This window comes from Pogona vitticeps, chromosome 1 (assembly GCF_051106095.1).
Source record: "Pogona vitticeps strain Pit_001003342236 chromosome 1, PviZW2.1, whole genome shotgun sequence".
Lineage (NCBI taxonomy): Eukaryota > Metazoa > Chordata > Lepidosauria > Squamata > Agamidae > Pogona > Pogona vitticeps.
The window spans coordinates 247,677,451-247,694,601 of record NC_135783.1 but is presented as its reverse complement, the minus strand read 5'-3'; the positions used below and the strand labels follow the sequence as shown (position 1 = coordinate 247,694,601).

At 41.9% G+C, this 17,151-nt stretch overlaps 1 protein-coding gene across 8 annotated transcripts in view; it reads right to left on the bottom strand.

Moving 5' to 3' along the window:
* Positions 1 to 17,151, bottom strand: part of CD6 (CD6 molecule) — a 65,801-nt gene that overhangs the window by 22,341 nt on the left and 26,309 nt on the right. For 5 of the 8 annotated variants that reach the window (XM_072985486.2, XM_078383569.1, XM_072985484.2 and 2 more), the window contains exons 2-5: positions 15,388 to 15,456; positions 11,256 to 11,564; positions 8,388 to 8,696; positions 2,106 to 2,180 (exon numbers count right to left, since the gene is read on the bottom strand). In XM_072985486.2, coding sequence (XP_072841587.2) covers positions 2,106 to 2,180; positions 8,388 to 8,696; positions 11,256 to 11,564; positions 15,388 to 15,456 — 762 coding nt within the window. The remainder of the gene's footprint in view (positions 1 to 2,105; positions 2,181 to 8,387; positions 8,697 to 11,255; positions 11,565 to 15,387; positions 15,457 to 17,151) is intronic. The other 3 variants (XM_072985488.2, XM_078383570.1, XM_072985490.2) reach the window with 1 other exon arrangement.

Genomic DNA, 17,151 nt, shown 5'->3' with positions numbered 1-17,151 from the left:
GGAGACACAGGTGGCGTCGGTGGTCCGCACTGCCTTTTTTCATCTTTGGCAGATAGCCCGGCTGCAACTCTATCTTGACATGGGGGCACTCACCACCTTGGTGCATGCACTCGTAATCTTGAGATTAGACCACTGTAACACTACGTGGGGCTACCTTGAGGCTGACGCGGAAACTCCAAGTGGTGCAGAATGCAGCGGCCAAACTCCTTAGCGGAGCGAGAAAACACCATCATATTTCTCCTATTCTGGCCACATTGCATTGGCTGCCCATCAGGTTCCACGTTGACTTCAAAGTGTTGATGCTCACGTATAAAGCCCTAAACGGTTTGGGACCTCGATACTCGTTTACTCCCACCCAGTTCTACCCGTGTCACTCGCGCGAGTCAGGAGGTGAGGCTGAGGAGCCTGATGCCGAGGGAGGCCCGGAAAGAAAATACAAGAAACCGGGCCTTCTTGGCGGTGGCTCGTCGTCTCTGGAACTTGCCTCCCGAGATTCGCGCGGCTCCCTCGCTGGGTATTTTAAAGAAACAACTGAAAACATGGATGTTTAGGCAGGCCTTCCCACCTCCCAGTTAATTCCTAATTTTTCTTCCTTTCTTATCTGTTATAATTTATTTATTTTTCTTGCCATCTTGGAGAAAAATGTTTTTCTAATTATGTAAATTGTGTTTTATATATATATTTGCTTTACATTTTATGTTGTAAGCCACCTGGAGTGGTCGCAATGACCAGATAGGCGGGGTATAAACAAACAAACAAACAAACAAACAAACAAATAAAGGAGCCTCGTGGCGCAGTGGTTAAACCGCTGTACTGCAGCTAAAACTGTGCTCACGACCTGGGGTTCAAATCCCAGGTAGCCGGCTCAAGGTTGACTCAGCCTTCCATCCTTCCGAGGTCGGTAAAATGAGTACCCAGATTGCTGGGGGGGGGGGAATGTGTAGCCTGTATAATTAAATTGTAAACTGCCCGGAGAGTGCTTGTAGCACTATGGGGCGGTATATAAGTCCAAAAAATAAATAAATATAAATAAATAAATAACCTCCCACAGGCAATTCTATTCCCATTGTGCCACCCTTCAAGACTCATTCAGAGCAACTGAAGGTTTTCTGGGTTACCGCTCCCACAAACCCCCAGCTAACCTGGCCAACAGCCATGCTAGAGAAAGGAATTCTGAGTGTTTTATAGTAGGAAAAATTAACTTTTCCAAGTGGTAGAAGTAATCTAAGGCAGCCCGAGACCCCTGGGAACTTGGTGTTCAGCCAAAGTCCTGCCTGCCTGCCTTTTACACTCTCTACGACATCGAAGCAGCTCAGCAAAGCCCAGGCAGAGGTTTCATGGCCTTGACAAACCTTTCCGTGTAGAAGAGGGCAATATCATTTATGTCAGCAGAGCAAGCAGGAGCTAAGTAAAATCCTAAATTCAGCTCCTAAATTTCAGAAGGGTTAGCAGACCACATTTCCCTCTCTGGAAATAAATAACATCTATCCTTCACATTTTATGAAAATAAGAAAGCTATGATTTATTAGAGAACTGCACAGCAACAAGAAAAATTGTAAAGACCCTGGTTCTAGTTAACGTAAGATGGAGAAGCAAGAAGCCATGTTTGCCCCTTTGCAGTATTCTCAAGAACAAAAGCAAGAGGATGCCTATGTCCTCTCCCAGAGAAGATCAAAAATGTGGGAAGGCAGAAAGCGACATCAGCAATCTAAAAATATCAGTCTAGGTTGAAGGAAAGTCAGCAAAGGCCAGAGGAGGTAGCAAGCAGTCCAGAAAACCCAAATCGGTCCTCCTCTCTCTGTCTGCTCTCCCCCATACAGAGACTTCATCAAGGTAAGCTGAGTTACACGCAGTCATTGCCAACTGTAACCCACCTGCTGTCATGTTAAGCCAGATGGGATTCCAGCTTCCATCTCATTGCACTTGATAACAAGAGGCACTGCATGGGGCCAGGCAAAGCCATTTGAAAACTCCTTGCGCTAGGGGAGCTGCATGTGGTAAACGTCGCCTTAGTGATACGACATGCAGTTCCTTGGCAGACGCTGGGGAGACACCGTGTGCAGCCTGCCATTCTCCCAATGCCTTGGAGAGAGTTTTGCACTTACCTAGAGTCGGCAGGTGGGAGATTGGAGTCACCGTTTCTGTAACTGGCGCTGTCACGTTCCTCAAACCCAATGAATCTAAAATTGAGGGAAGAGCATGGGAAGGATTAAGAACCAACAACAGCACTTGGGAAGCATCTCAGTTTTAAGAGAGAGAGAGAGAGAGAGAGAGAAAGAGTCTGTATGTGCTACAGTTAGCCGGGGCTTGTCCAGATTGCATCTTTCAGTGGTCCCAGCTGGGTGCTATTGTTTGTTGCACACATGAGAATTGTTGCAAGGAAAGCAAGGGGCTCCTCAGCCATATGGATCACCGAGCAGGAACCAGTGAGAGAGGAAAGCACATTGCAGTGTTGGAGCCAGCCAGTGTTTTTGATTGGAGCCAACAGGAAGCCTCCCCACCCCCACCCCCAAAAGCTGTGAGAGATGCTGCAGTGGTAGCCTCCGCTCCTTCCACGTGAACTACTGTTGCTACTCTTGCCACATCATACAGACACTTCCAGATGGTGTTGGAGGGAAGGCTGTCAAGTGATTTCTCAACTGCCCCCCCCCAGGGATACCAAACAGCATTGTGGGGTGAAGTCTCGGCAGCAGCTGGGGAAGCAGAAGGCAACCCCTGCTTGGATCTTGTGACTGCCATCTGCATGGCAGGGAACAGATATGTTGGCATGGATTGCACTTGGAAAACCAGCTCTCTCTTTCTATGGCTGAGCACAAATTACACAACATTCATATACATACAAGCAGCCAGGGTGGAGGGAGCACTTGGGCCAGCGTCTTTGAGCTCAGTCCCTGATTCTTGGCCCCTTCCATGGTCTCTGCCCTCTCCCATCTTTCTCCTCTACCACCTTAAGGTCATACAAACAAGAGAGTCCTGGATTAGACCAAAGGTCATACTAGTCCAACAGATAGCAGACAACCAGCAATCGGAGTGGAAACTGCCAGCTGGACGTGAGGGCATCTCCCGTTTTGCTTTGCAATCTACAGCAACTGACGCACAGAGGCATTCTGCCTCTGTTAGTGATGATGATATGGAGCCATCCTGACCTGTAGCTACTGACGGCCATCATCTCCATGAAGTATCTGGCCTCCTTCTAAAGCCATCCAAGTTGGCAGCTGCCACCACATCTTGTGACAGTGTATCCTAGAGTTTGACTGTGTCCTGTGTAAAGAAATGTTTTCGTTTATATGTTCCCAGGGTAGGTGACCCTATGGTTCTAGTATTATGGCAGAGAGAAGAGAAGTACATCAGTAATGTGAGGAGAGAAATGTTTTCCTTTTAAAAAAAAAGCTCCTTATTCCTCCTTCCTTTCTTTTAGTCTCTCCACATGTGTGCTAAATCCACCACTGGGTGAACAAGCACACCCAGTGAATGTTCTTTAATAGCTCTGCATCAGCCCAAAAAGTGGTCTCAAATAGAGTTCCACAAGGTTTTATCATATTTAGCTCTTGTGCTTTTCAATTTTTTTTATAAATTACTTAGATGAAAATACAGAAGGGATGATTTTTGAATTTCCAGATGGCACAAACATTGAGAGGAATAATAGGCTCGTTGAAGAGAAAACGGCTCTTGACAGACTGTTAACACTGGGCCAAAACAAATAAGATTGCATTCAAAACAATAAATATAACATATTGTATTAGGCAAAACAAGTCAAAAGCAGAATTATTGTTTGGGGGAGACCTGGCTTGGCATCAGTACCTTAAAAAAAAAAAGGAGTCATAGAGGATTACAAACTGAACATGAACCAGCAGTATGATGCAGCTGATTAAAAGAATAAAATTTTAGGCTACATTATCAGCACCAAAGTGTATGTTTAGTTCATGTTGAGATGGGGCATTCCTTAAGAAGTGAAAGACAATTGTTTGGGCTCATACATGCTTTCCCTTGCTACTGTATCTTGCATTTCTGTGTGTTTTGTCTTATGATCAGTCAGCAGTAGGTAAAGATGACCTTAATACGCAAAACTGCAGAATTCAGTTTGCTGAATGAAAAACTGGCTAATCCCAAGTTATAAGCATTTGCATTAATGCTAGGTTGATCCTTGGGAGCATAGTTTCCAGACCCTAGTTCTTCTCCATTTCGCACTAGTCCAGCGGCATTTGGTGTACTGTGTCTCATTGAAATTTACAAACTGGAAGGAGCTCAACAAACCAGAGAAGGAAAATCTGAGGGATCTGAGCATGTTTGGATGAGAGGAGAGAAAGATACAGGGAGACATGATAGCAACCTTCAAATAACCTAAGGGCTGCCATGCAGAAGTAGGAGCAGACTTGTCGTCTGTTGGGGCAGATTAGAAGCCATAAGTGGAAATGGGAGGAAACAGATTTTGTCAGATTGTTAAGAGAAACATCCTAATGTTAAGAACTGTTCCACAGAGTAACACACTGCCTTAGGTGGCTTCTTCTTCTGTCAGGGATGCTATAATTCAGAAGTAAGAAATGTCAGTGGGTCCGAGGGCCATATTTTAAATTTGCCCACAGCCTGGGCACAGCACTGTTATGGAATATGGTTAAAAACAGAGGGGCAGGGACGAAGATGTTAGGTACCATATATCTAGGTGAAATGGATTTAATCATATATAAAAAGGTCCTTTTAAATGGAAAACCATACTCATATTACTCTTCAATTAAAATAAATTAAAGAGAAATATGACAAAATTAAAGAGGAACATGGCAAAATTTCCCCATGCTTCCAGAAGAAACAACCCCTACCACCCCCCAAAAAAGCCAATGTTTTACTTACAAAAAGATAAAATTGGCAGTTTGGGGGACAGGGACTTTAGGGATTTGTAGAGGTCTGCATTTGTTCAATCTTGCTGGATTTGCACCTTGTGCTGCAGATCAGCCAGTGAATCCACTAGATGATCCCTCCCAAATCCTTTACATTTCTATGATTCTCATCCAGTTTAGACATGCATTGCTTTTTTCCCTCCTTATTTTTAGGAAACACACAGGCCATATGTTGTTGTTTAGTCATTAAGTTGTGTCTGACTCTTTGTGACCCCATGGACCAGAGCACGCCAGGCCCTCCTGTCCTCCACTGCCTCCTGGAGTTTGGTCAAAGTCATGTTGGTTGCTTCAGTGACACTGTCCATCCATCTTGTGTCGTCCCCTTCTCCTCTTGCCTTCACACTTTCCCAACATCAGGGTCTTTTCCAGGGAGATTTCTCTTCTCATGAGGTGGCCAAAGTATTGAAGCCTCAGCTTCAGGATCTTTCCTTCTAGTGAGCACTCAGGGTTGATTTCCTTCAGAATGGATAGGTTTGTTCTCCTTGCAGTCCAGGGGACTCTCAAGAGTCTCCTCCAGCACCACAATTAAAAAGCATCAATTCTTCAGTGGTTGGCCTTCTTTATGGTCCAACTCTCACTTCCATATAACAGTAGTGGAGGAACCATAGCTTTGACTATGTGGACCTTTGTTGGCAAGGTGATGTCTCTGCTTTTTAAGATGCTGTCTAGGTTTGTTCCAAGAACCATGTGTCTTTTAATTTCATGGCTGCTGTCACCATCTGCAGTGATCATGGAGCCCAAGAAAGTAAAATCTGTCACTGCCTCCATATCTTCCCCTTCTATTTCCCAGGAGGTGATGGGACCAGTGGCCATGATCTTAGTTTTTTTGATGTTGAACTTCAAACCATTTTTTGCACTCTCCTCTTTCACCCTCATTACAAGGTTCCTTAATTCCTCCTTACTTTCTGCCATCAGAGTGTTATCATCTGCATATCGGAGGTTGTTGATATTTCTTCTGGCAATCTTAACTTCAGTTTAGGATTCCTCCAGTCCAGCCTTTTGCATGATGTATTCTGCATATAAATTAAATAAGCAGGGAGACAATATACAGCCTTGTCGTACTCCTTTCCCAATTTTGAACCAGTCATTTGTTCCATATCCAGTTCTAACTGTTACTTCCTGTCTCACATAGAGATTTCTCAGGAGATAGATAAGGTGGTCAGGCACTCCCATTTCTTTAAGGACTTGCTGTGGTCCACACAGTCAAAGGCTTTTGCGTAGTCAATGAAGCAGAAGTAGATTTTTTCTGGAACTCTCTGACTTTCTCCATAATCCAGCGCATGTTTGCAATTTGGTGTCTAGTTCCTCTGCCCCTTCGAAATCCATCTTGTACTTCTGGGAGTTCTTGGACCATGTACTGCTGAAGCCTACCTTGTAGGATTTGACCTTAACCTTGCTAGTGTGGGAAATGAGTGCAATTGTGCGGTAGTTGGAGCATTCTTTCGCACTGCCCTTGATTGGGATTGGGATATAGACTGATCTTTTCCAGTCCTCTGGGCACTGCTGGCATATTGAGTGTAGCACCTTAACAGCATCATCTTTTAAGATTTTAAGTAATTCAACTGGTGTGCCATTGTCTCCACTGGCCCTGTTGTTAGCCAGGCTTTCCAAGGCCCACTTGACTTCACTCTCCAGGATGTCTGGCTCCAGGTCAGCAACCATACTATCTGGGTTGTCTGGGACATCCAGATCTTTCTGGTATAATTCCTCTGTGTATTCTTGCCACCTCTTCTTGATGTCTTCTGCGTCTGTGAGGTACCTACCATTTCTGTCCTTTATCATGTCCATCTTTGCACAAAATGTTCCTTTAATATCTCCAATTTTCTTGAACAGATCTCTGGTTTTCCCTTTCTATTGTTTTCCTCTATTTCTTTGCACTGTTCATTTAACACAGGTCATATACATTTACTCAATTCTTGAAAAAGTCAGAAGACTACAATTTTTACAGTTATCTTCCATTTCACTTCTGATGTATTTTGAACAACTCATTGCCTGCCTATCATGGCTTATGTCTTTAGGAATTACAGTGTGTTTACACTGCAGTTGGTCCTGATTATATTTTTACATGGTTTTGCTTCACGGTGTTTGCTGAGATATTTGACCGTCGGATTCTTTTTCCATGCCTGTGGTTGATGTGCATCCTCTTTGTGCCAGTGGTACATGCTGGGATTTCTAGAAAAAGATAACCACCTTGGAGCAGATGGTTAATGGGATGGATCAGGGTAAAGGTTGTTTGTTTTGCTCACTATCCTCAGTTAACATTTTAAAAATGAATATTTAACACAAAGTACACATTTGACCAAGAATGAAGAAGTAAAAAAATATGAGCCAGATTCTAGTTCCACCTGTAAACTGTGAAATGGGGTAATGCGTAGTGTTTTGGTCTAAGAAGCAATATGGAAAAGCAGCAGGGGACAACTGAGAAGATAACACAGCCTACAAACATGTTTGGTTCTCCCTGTACAACAGACCAGGTCAAAGTGTAGCCCGAACGCCACATATGGCCCGCGAGCCGCTCCTGTCCGGCCCGCGGACGGTTTGGAACATCAAAACCATTTATAGCTTGTTGTCTAAAGTTGATCAGTTGTTTATCTTAACATACCACAAAAACCTCTTTAGTACTTGTGAAGATTAAGAAGTTTAAAATAAAAACAATCATAACATCACTGTTTCATTTTATTTTTAAGTAAAGTTGGTTCGGCCCCTGAACACAGTTCAGATTTTTCATGTGCCCCCCCATAGAAATTAATTGCCCACCCCTGCTGTACAGGCTTGAGATTTGATGTTTCATTGATTTTCGTTCTCTATCTGGTTGCTTTTCATTCTAAAAAGGAGAATATTAGTGGATCAAGTAGCTTTTTCCTACCCCTCTATACCTCTGCAGCTGAAATTTATATCCAAGAGAGAAAGGGTGGGGGCGGGGGGTGGTGGAGAGAGAATACAGTCAGGTATTTCTGTTCAAGGCAGACTGAATATATGTGAAGAAACAAGAACAAGAATGTTCATTCTGCCCCTTCCATTTTTGCTCTTATTTTATTTATATCCTATCTCCCCCCCCCCCCCAGTACAGATCCTTTCCATCTCCATGATTGTCCATGACCTAACTCTAAGACCACGGCAAGTTATCATACTAAAACTCAGCCATCTCATTAAAACAAGCATTGAAAGAAATTCTTTTAAAACAATTTAAAAGGACATCATAAGTTTAAAAAAAAAGTTTTAAAAAATTAACAACTCTATCAAAAGCACCTTCCTAAGCAGTCTCCTTAGTTACCAAGAGCCTGCCTGAGGAGAAAAAATGTTGCTTGCACGCAGAAGAGCAATAGGGAAGCAGCCAAACTGGCCTCCCCAGCTAGGGAGTTTCCATAGCCTGCAGAGTGGTGAGAACAACGGTGGGGAGTCGAGGTGGCCACCTTCCCCCTCCACCTTATATTTCATTTCGCCCCAAACAAGGACTTTACTGGAGAGACTGATAAAGGTCCAGGTACTAATTACCATTATTACAAATCACACCAGCTGCACTGAAGTGGTCACACAGGGTAGCTTTGTTGTAGTGCCAGACACAGTTGTCAAGTGAGTCTTCATGTCCGTAACATTCATAATACATCTTGCCCAGCAGTGTGTGGTTGAAAGGCATCTTGGGGACTAGGGCTTTGTCACTGCAGCCCAAGGAATGGCACAGCACATTGGCCTCATCCTGGTACCAGCTACTATCACATACGGTGTTCCAAACGCCCCGGTAATAGACCTCCACTCGTCCAGCACAAGCATCTAAGCCTCCCGACAGCCGCCATGCTTGGTGCTCTGTGTAGGTGGTGGGAGAGGAAAGGAGGGAGAGTCAGCAAAGGCAGAATGGCTCAGAAGGACCCAGTTTTCTTCTTAATAGCACTCGTTATAGTCTGCTGCCAAATATTGGGGCTGGTAGGACACCAGTTATCTTATAGGCACAGCTTAGAGAAGTTACTTAAAAAAAAAACCAACCCAAAATTCTTCAGCTCCCAGAATCTCCCCCAACCAGCAAGCCTGACAGGAATTCCACGAGGCAGGTATACAGTACTTTTAAAGTATAACTTTTCCAAGCTCTGCTCGCAGGTTAGAGCTATGTTTCAAAGGCACATGGAACATGTAGTAGTATTTTTTTTCTTTTTGAAACTCAACAGGGCATCCAGACTGATCTTTTCAATATTTTGGGTCTTGTTTAAACCCAAGGCAATTCTGGCATGAAGTCTTTACCATAACCCAACAAATAGCAGGGTGCCCATTATCTCCAGAATCTCAGGACCAACTTTTAGGCCATGCAAAAGATGGATTAAATCATGGCAGGTAATAAACTCACTAATTACATCAAGAATAGGTTATCGCTCATCACTGGAAATCTGCAAAATATTCCAAAACAATAAATTGGCTAAAAAGAAATATGTGAAATAATCCTACTCACAAAACTGACTCCCTTTATAAAGGGGCAAAATAACATTTTAAAAAGATATATCTGCATAAGAACTATTGCTCTTCATTAATGCTGGGAATGAAAACATTCATCATAATATCCAAGGCTCCTGTTTTCTTGTGAAGTATCGTAAAACAAGTAGTTTGCTACATGATTGAATATTTACTTTTATTCATGTTAAAACCTATATTTATATGTCTGTTGTTTTACAAACTTTTTTTAAAAAAAGTAGTGTACTTGAGGTTAAATTTGAAAGTCACAGAGGCAGGCTCTACACTTCCTTTAAAAATGGCTTTCTTGCGCATTCAGTCCCCTATTAATAATGGTCAGACAAAAGTAATGTGAGGCTCAAAGCAATGCCAGCCTTATGTATTTATTAGAAGAGATTCCAGAAGATTCTATTTCTGTGCCTCCATCTCTCTTATGTAGCATTTAAGGATGAGGCTCAATTCAGGGGACAAGGAAAAGCAGGTTGACTTTTCACTGTCAGGTGTTAAAAAGTTTAACGCTGGCCTATGACTTAAAAGGACCTGCAGTGTCCTGGGAAAAACAGTCTAGAGGTGTTCCTAGCTCAGCGTATGATGGCAAATTTAGTGTGAAATATTCCAAAAGCAGACTCTTATGTTTCCAGGCAAGGTCACTGCGGAGAAAACCATATCCCATTTTTCAAGTAGATACATGTGAGCCATTCAGAACGCATGAGTGTCACCATCTTAGCACTCCTCACCTGGCTCTGGGGCCTTTAAGACATAATGTTTATTTCACAAATAATTATTGAAAAAATTGTGAAGGGGGTCCTCTTAAGGTCTCCATCTGTCCCAGAGAAAGTGCTAATCTCTATTAAAATAAACCTGAGCCCTGAGGGGAGGGAGCTGACATTTCTCTTGTGCTGGTGCAGAATCACAAGGCTATAATATATGTAAGCATCTAAAGCTGAGGGTGGAATTGGTGTTGGCTGTTTCCCTTTAGGCCTACGCAAGAGAAGGGAGATGTTGCTACCATACAGCTGTCAGAATGGATCTCCACTCAGCATGCAGATTAGAGCAGCTGTCCACATTCAGTCAACATCAGCCCAAAAAGCATCATTTTCTCTAGCATTTGTCATTCCCTTGTGCGCCAGCTCTTGGAGGAAGGGGCAATATTGGAGATATAGTAGCTGCTTCTTCTGAACTGCTTCACAAAGGGGTCCATATCTCTGTTTTCTCTTATGTTCTGCTACTATCCTGCCACTCTGCACAATAGTTTCTAGTCTACAAATAAAAAGGAAGAAAACAGTACACTCCTGACACAAACTAGACAATATCATTAGCACATGATTGAACTCATTGAAATCTGTTTTTTTTTTTAAAAAAAAAAACCATTTATCTTTTCTTGCATGAATTTCCCTTGATTCACATTTCGCAATTTAGCTAGCTTGTTTGTGATTGGTCATTATTGTAGATGGGAAGTATGCGCTTCATTTGAAATTCTGATTGTTCTTTACCAGAATTGTGTGTGTGGTGGTAAAATGTTGTAATAGCAAGTAATAAACATTTCCCTTAATGTGTGAAGCACCCTGTCTTCACTGAAACCAAGCAATATCTGCACTATTGTTTTCTTCTTTATTTCCAAATCTGCTGTGACTTCTGAGAAGAGAAATTATTTAAAAAATATGATTGGGGTGGGTCATTGTCCAAAAAGAATTTACCCTGTATTGGCCATCTCTGGATTAATGCTAGGAAAAGTTACTATTTGGACTACAACTCCCCAAAAATCCCTAACCAGCGGAGCTGGTGACTTTACTGACTGGGGAGTTTTTGGACTTGTAGACCAAAAAAAGTTCCTTTTCTAAGCTTTGCTGTAGATTCAAACATATTCCCCCAACAAACCCTGTCATATACACACAAAGAAAAATATCCAAATTTCATCAAACAGACCTGAGCATATCACACCGGCATCTTCCTTGTGTCCACAGTCATGGCTTTTCTCAGAAGGACAGTCCCATAAATAAGACTCATTCCCAGAGCATTTCACCTCATCCAAATGGATGGGGCCTGTTCCCTTGTGGAAGTAAGAAGCATTCAGAGCTTGAAGGGCCGACCCACATTTCAGCTGCTGGCACACAACTTCAGCATCAGCCAGATCCCAGTTGTCATCACATACAGTACCCCAGGTACCGTTGTATTCCAACTCCACCCTGCCGGAGCACTTGCCTCTTCCATCCATCAAACGCAACTTTTGACCTTCTAGGAAAAACAAAGGGAGAAGAGATAGATCATAGGTGATGTCACGGTGTAGTGAAACAACAGGGAGATAGGTACATTTAAGGGATAATATCAATGTGATAGAACCGCAAAGGAATGCACATTAGCCATAGACACACAATTGATAGTCTCTGGGATAAATGGGAGAGTGTTCAGGAAAGTTACTTTTTTTGGACTATGATTCCACATTGTCTTTTCCAAGTTGGCCAGATAACCCTTCATCTTGCAGATCTTTTATTCAGATAGTTCCTTTTACTATAAATGAAGTTTATTTATTGAGCTGATTCATACATACATGTTCATTATTTGATGGGTGACTTCAATGTGTGAATCATTTCACTTCACCTCAAATATTATGCTTTTCAACCAAGTCAATTCAATAGATCCTGCTGCCAGTCATTCAGGCCTGGTCTACACAACCAAATAAGGTGGGGGATGAAGTGGTAGAACTCGCTGTGCCCCCTCAGGTTGCAATAAGTAGGGTATCCTGATATTGACTGTTTTCCTACCTTAATGGGGTTGGCAGATGAACCACCATCAACAAACTAACTCCATACAAATAGAAAGTCTCTATACATTCTGAATGAGAACCTTCAAAGTTGCTACATTCCGAAATTACTTAGAAGTGGATCAGCAGTCCAAAGTGGCATCTACAGTAAGAAACAGAACCATCTATTGTGTCTTGTGTGGTAGATACACACGATTCTCATGGCAGAAGGAACTTCATTGCTTCACACAGAAGCCATCTCAGAACTGTTCTGATACTGCTATTACAACAGAAACCTAATGGTTGAAAAAGTACTGACTGAACCTCATGCCATCTTGTTTTCCGCCTGACTGTTGGTCTCACACTAGGATAATGCTAAGGAGAACAGTGTGGTTTGTGGCTTTTGAGGAGACTGTTATTGTTTACCTAGGAGTTGTGTGTGTAGGTAGACCTTTCCCTTCTCTAACACCCCCCCTTCAATTTTTAAAAGGCTCTTAGCAAAGATAACCTAGCAGTTTGAAAGCATGTACATGCAAGTAGATAAATAGGTACCACCTCGGTGGGAAGGTAAAACGGCGTTCCCTAGTCACGCTGGCCACGTGACAACGGAAACTATCTTCAGACAAGTGCTGGCTCTATGGCTTGAAAACGGGATGAGCACCGCCCCCTAGAGTTGGACATGACTGGACTAAAAATGTCAAGGGAAACCTACCCACCATTGCACCAAAAAGCAAAGTGCTCCAAGTACAGAGGAGGAGTGGCTGACACTCAGTTCCACTTTCGCACAGACCTATTAAGCCAATCATGAAGCTGCTATGAGGGAATAATAATAATTATTATTATTGTCAAGTCATTGAGACTACTCAGAAGTGATTTACCCTTCTTCTAGGGGCATCCTGGGACTGTGCAGATTGCCCAAAGTTGCACAGGCTGGCTCTTCCAGGATGCCTTGGGAAATTGAACTCTCAATCGCTGGCTCCACAGCTAGATATTTAACTCACTGAGCTATCCAACCAACCAAGGGAGAAGAAGGAAGAGTAGTGTAAGTTAAACAGCTGTGTGAGAGGGGAAAGGATCTCAACACCATATTGAACACGTGGAAATTCACAGTGCTTCCAGGACTGAGTGTCTCGCTCACATACACACATCTCCATACACACCAACCATGTTGAGAAGGCATAGGCAACATGTGTCCATCCAGATGCTTTGGACTACAGCTCAGGATCATCAGCCGTAGCAAGAGGACCTAATAGTGAGGGATAATGGGAGCTGCAGTCTTAGAAAACAACTTTTGGAGTGCCACAAGTTGCCCATTCCTGATGTTGATAATCCCAAGGTTGACAGATGGATTAGCTGTCAGGAGGCTCCCATCATGGTATGAAGACTTGCTTTAAGCTGTGACAAAAACAGAGTAGACCTTTGGTCTAGATGGGAGGGGTAGAAGTCCAAATAAATAAATAAATAAATAAACAAATAAATAAATAAAAATATGGATCCTGCCAAGAGCTGAAGACCTAGTGTAGCTTGATATACAAATCCTCACTTCCAGCCACACACATCCAGGATGAGGTTGCTGATGAAAAAAAAACAACCCCATCTCTGCTCAGTTCTATATCAGTAGAGTGGGTGCAACACTGCCTGCCACCCACACAACTTCCTGCTTGTTTGAAGAAAATGTCACTGAGGTGAGTGTTCACGGAGCTCAGGGTAACCTCAAAAACCAGCAATGAGGTAAGCACTACTTACTGGGAGTGTAATTCCAGCAGGGGGCTTGGGCCATTAAAAATTATTAATTTTTTTGCAAACCAACAGCATAAACATAAATTTGTGCGGCCCCTACGCTGGGCACTTTTAAGAGTCAACTAAAAACATGGTTGTATGTTCAGGCCTTCCCTCCTGTCGATATTTAATTCTTTCTTTACTTTTTCTTTCATTTATTATTTGTTTTATTATTCTATGTTTTATGGACTATTTGTAAAATTCTTGTTTTATTGTATACACCTTATTGGAAGCCGCCCAGAGTGGTTGACCAGACCAGATGGGCGGGATATAAATCTAAATAAATAAATAAATAAATAAATAAATAAATAAATAAACAAACAAACAAACAAACAAACAAACAAACAAACAAACAAACAAACAAACAAACAAACAAACAAACAAACTCCCTGCTTGGCACCATAGCACAAATATATAGTACTGAAGAATAATTCAAAACCTCTTTGCTTCCTTTTCTGTTCAGATCGAAGGAACTGTGGGTGAAGACAGAGGCAACATTTTAGCCATTTTGAGTGCAGTCTGAAGGTACCCTTTTGCATGGGATATCGCCAGTATATATCTAGTCCATTCTTGAGAAGTTTGGTAACAGTTACAAGGTTGTTACTTAACTGCTTTTTGGATGAGTGCTGTATTTATATAGCACTGTTTACTAATTATTTAGATTTAAAACCTCTCTTTCCCCAGTGAGCAGTATACATTATTCTCATCTGCCTCATAATGAAAGAAATGAGGAAGGTTTAAGTTGTTCCCTTTGTGATAGCAAATTTCTAATTAACTTTGACACTGAACTAATTTTAACATTTCAATTCCCACTGCTTTCTTCTGAAGAAGTAAATGAGGCTATAACGGATTAGAAATGCCCGGACTGGGAGCTTGAAGTGTTTTGCAGAGGGCTCAGGAGGTACATTCTTGCTTTAAACTGGTTGGCTGGGGTCATTTATTTATTTATTTATTTAAAATATTTTTACCCTGCCTTTCTCCTTAAGAAAGACCCATAGCAGCTTACATCATTAAAAGACAATATTTAAAGCCAAGAGCAGTAAACAGATAAATACTTTAAAAGGGTCATACAAATATCATACTAAAAACCAATAAACAAAAGCAATACCAAAAACACATTCAGCGCAGTAAGGCACAACCATTTGTTAAAAAAACCCAGTCAGGTGACCAATCACTAAGGGTTAAAAAACAGAGCATAATCCTCAAATATACTATTTTGGCTGGGCTCTTGCCACTATCTTGCATTAGTTTGCTCCAGGATCCTCTTCCGTCATGAAGAGTTCCAGTTCTTTCCATTATGCATATGAAGACACACATGAGTTTCTGTGTATCCTTATTATAACAAGAAAGAAAGAAAGAAAGAAAGAAAGAAAGAAAGAAAGAAAGAAAGAAAGAAAGAAGCAAAGTTCTCCCTCATCCCTAAGATGCCTTCTTCCACTCATCTGCAGCAAAATAAACATTTCTTTTAAAAAAAATCAAAATGCAGTAGAGGTTCAAAGGGGCTTCTTCGCATTGGAGCCTATTTTTCAGTCTTTTTACCTGGTATTGCAGCCGTGCTCTCTTGGCTGCTGTTTCCAAAGGCAGGCGGGTTGGTTGGCTTTGCGTGGACTGAAATAAAAACAGAAAGAAACACTGGGAGTGAACGGCCATGGATGTTTTTGATTTTGACCTCAGCTCAAAAAAGGGCGCCTTGCCAGGAGGGGGGGGGGAAAGACCCTTGGAATAACCTCAAGTAATTTGAAGTGGTTCTGCTGCTGCATTTAATTAAGAGCTAGTTAGTCCCTGAGAACTAGCTGATTGTTAATTAGAGGTGGTGAACTCTGGAGAGATCAAATTCTATAGCTGGGATATTTTTGAAGCTCTTTTCTACCAGCAGGTTAATTTCAGACTCTTCTTGCATTCCAGAAGCATAGAGAAATTGGAGAAGAAAATACAATGCCCCTGGGAAGCCGTTATTTATGGAAACCAGACAGGAACAGTTCCAAATATAAATCAATGGAAAAAATAAAAAAAGAGTTAAGATAGAGACTCTAGAGATTCACTCTTAAGTAGAGTAAAATATTGTATCATTATAAGAATCCTGTGTTTTAATACTTCTTATTTCCCCTCTGGAAATGATTTAACCCATTCCATTGTACTCATTATACAAAACAGACTGTAAGGTCCTCTACAGAAATGAAGCTGCAAATTTATTTCATGCAACTTTCTTAATATATTATTTTTCATGTTTAATGTTAATGAATCTGTAAAATTAAATACTTTTCTGTTGTTTATTCCGATTTCGAAATAATCAAGAAATAGCATGAAAATGTTTTCCTACATTTTACTCAAGGCGTGACTTAGCCCTTACAATAAACAAACTGACAGTACAAAACCCAAGTCCAAGCAACATATCAGTGCAGTCTATGAAATTATCAGATAAATATTTCATCATCATTAGGTTCAGAGCAGATTGGACAGCAAGTGTTCTCCAACGAACTCAATTGTTTGCAACATTTTCAACATTGTCCCAAGAAACGTTGATGGTTTTCAGATCTTCCTTGAGTGCTTGAGGCTATGTTTTTCAAGGCCGGCCTCATTTTCTCTTTCCTCCAGGAGGTATCCTCCATAGTGCAGTTTTCAGATGCCAACCTTCAGGCATGTGTAACATGTGACTGGCAAATTGAATTCGGCATTCATTCACAGTTGTCAGCACATGTTTTGAGTCTGATCTTTGTAGTATTTTTTCATTGTCTTCACAACCATCACAAAAAAACATTGTTACATTTAAATGGTTAGAATTTGGCTCCAGATGGGGCATCTGAAGATTGTTGTCGCTCAATATGTGTATCTGGGCTGAGGGAGGAATCACACTGCTGAAATGGAAGAGGAACAGATCTCCGTTGCCCCTCTTCCAGTGTCTCCCATATTGGCTCCAGAGGGAGACAGCGCCCTCTGAAACCAGCAGGGAGGTGGTACCTGGGGGCATAGAGAGGGTAAGGTTTGCCAAAGATGGAGACTCTCACTTGGTGACAAGGAGAGTGTCCCAGTAAAGATCTAACTAGAGTTGATGGCATTAAAATGTAAGAGACTATATTTACAGTTCCTGTCAGCCTAGCAGTTCGAAAGCATGCAAATACGAGTAGATAAATAGGGACCACCTGGGTGGGAAGGTAACAGCGTTCTGTGTCTAAGTCGCACTGGCCATGTGACCACGGAAGATTGTCTTCGGACAAAACGCTGGCTCTATGGGCTTGGAAACGGGAATGAGCACCGCCTTCTAGAGTCGAACACGACTGGACAAAAACTGTCAAGGGGAACCTT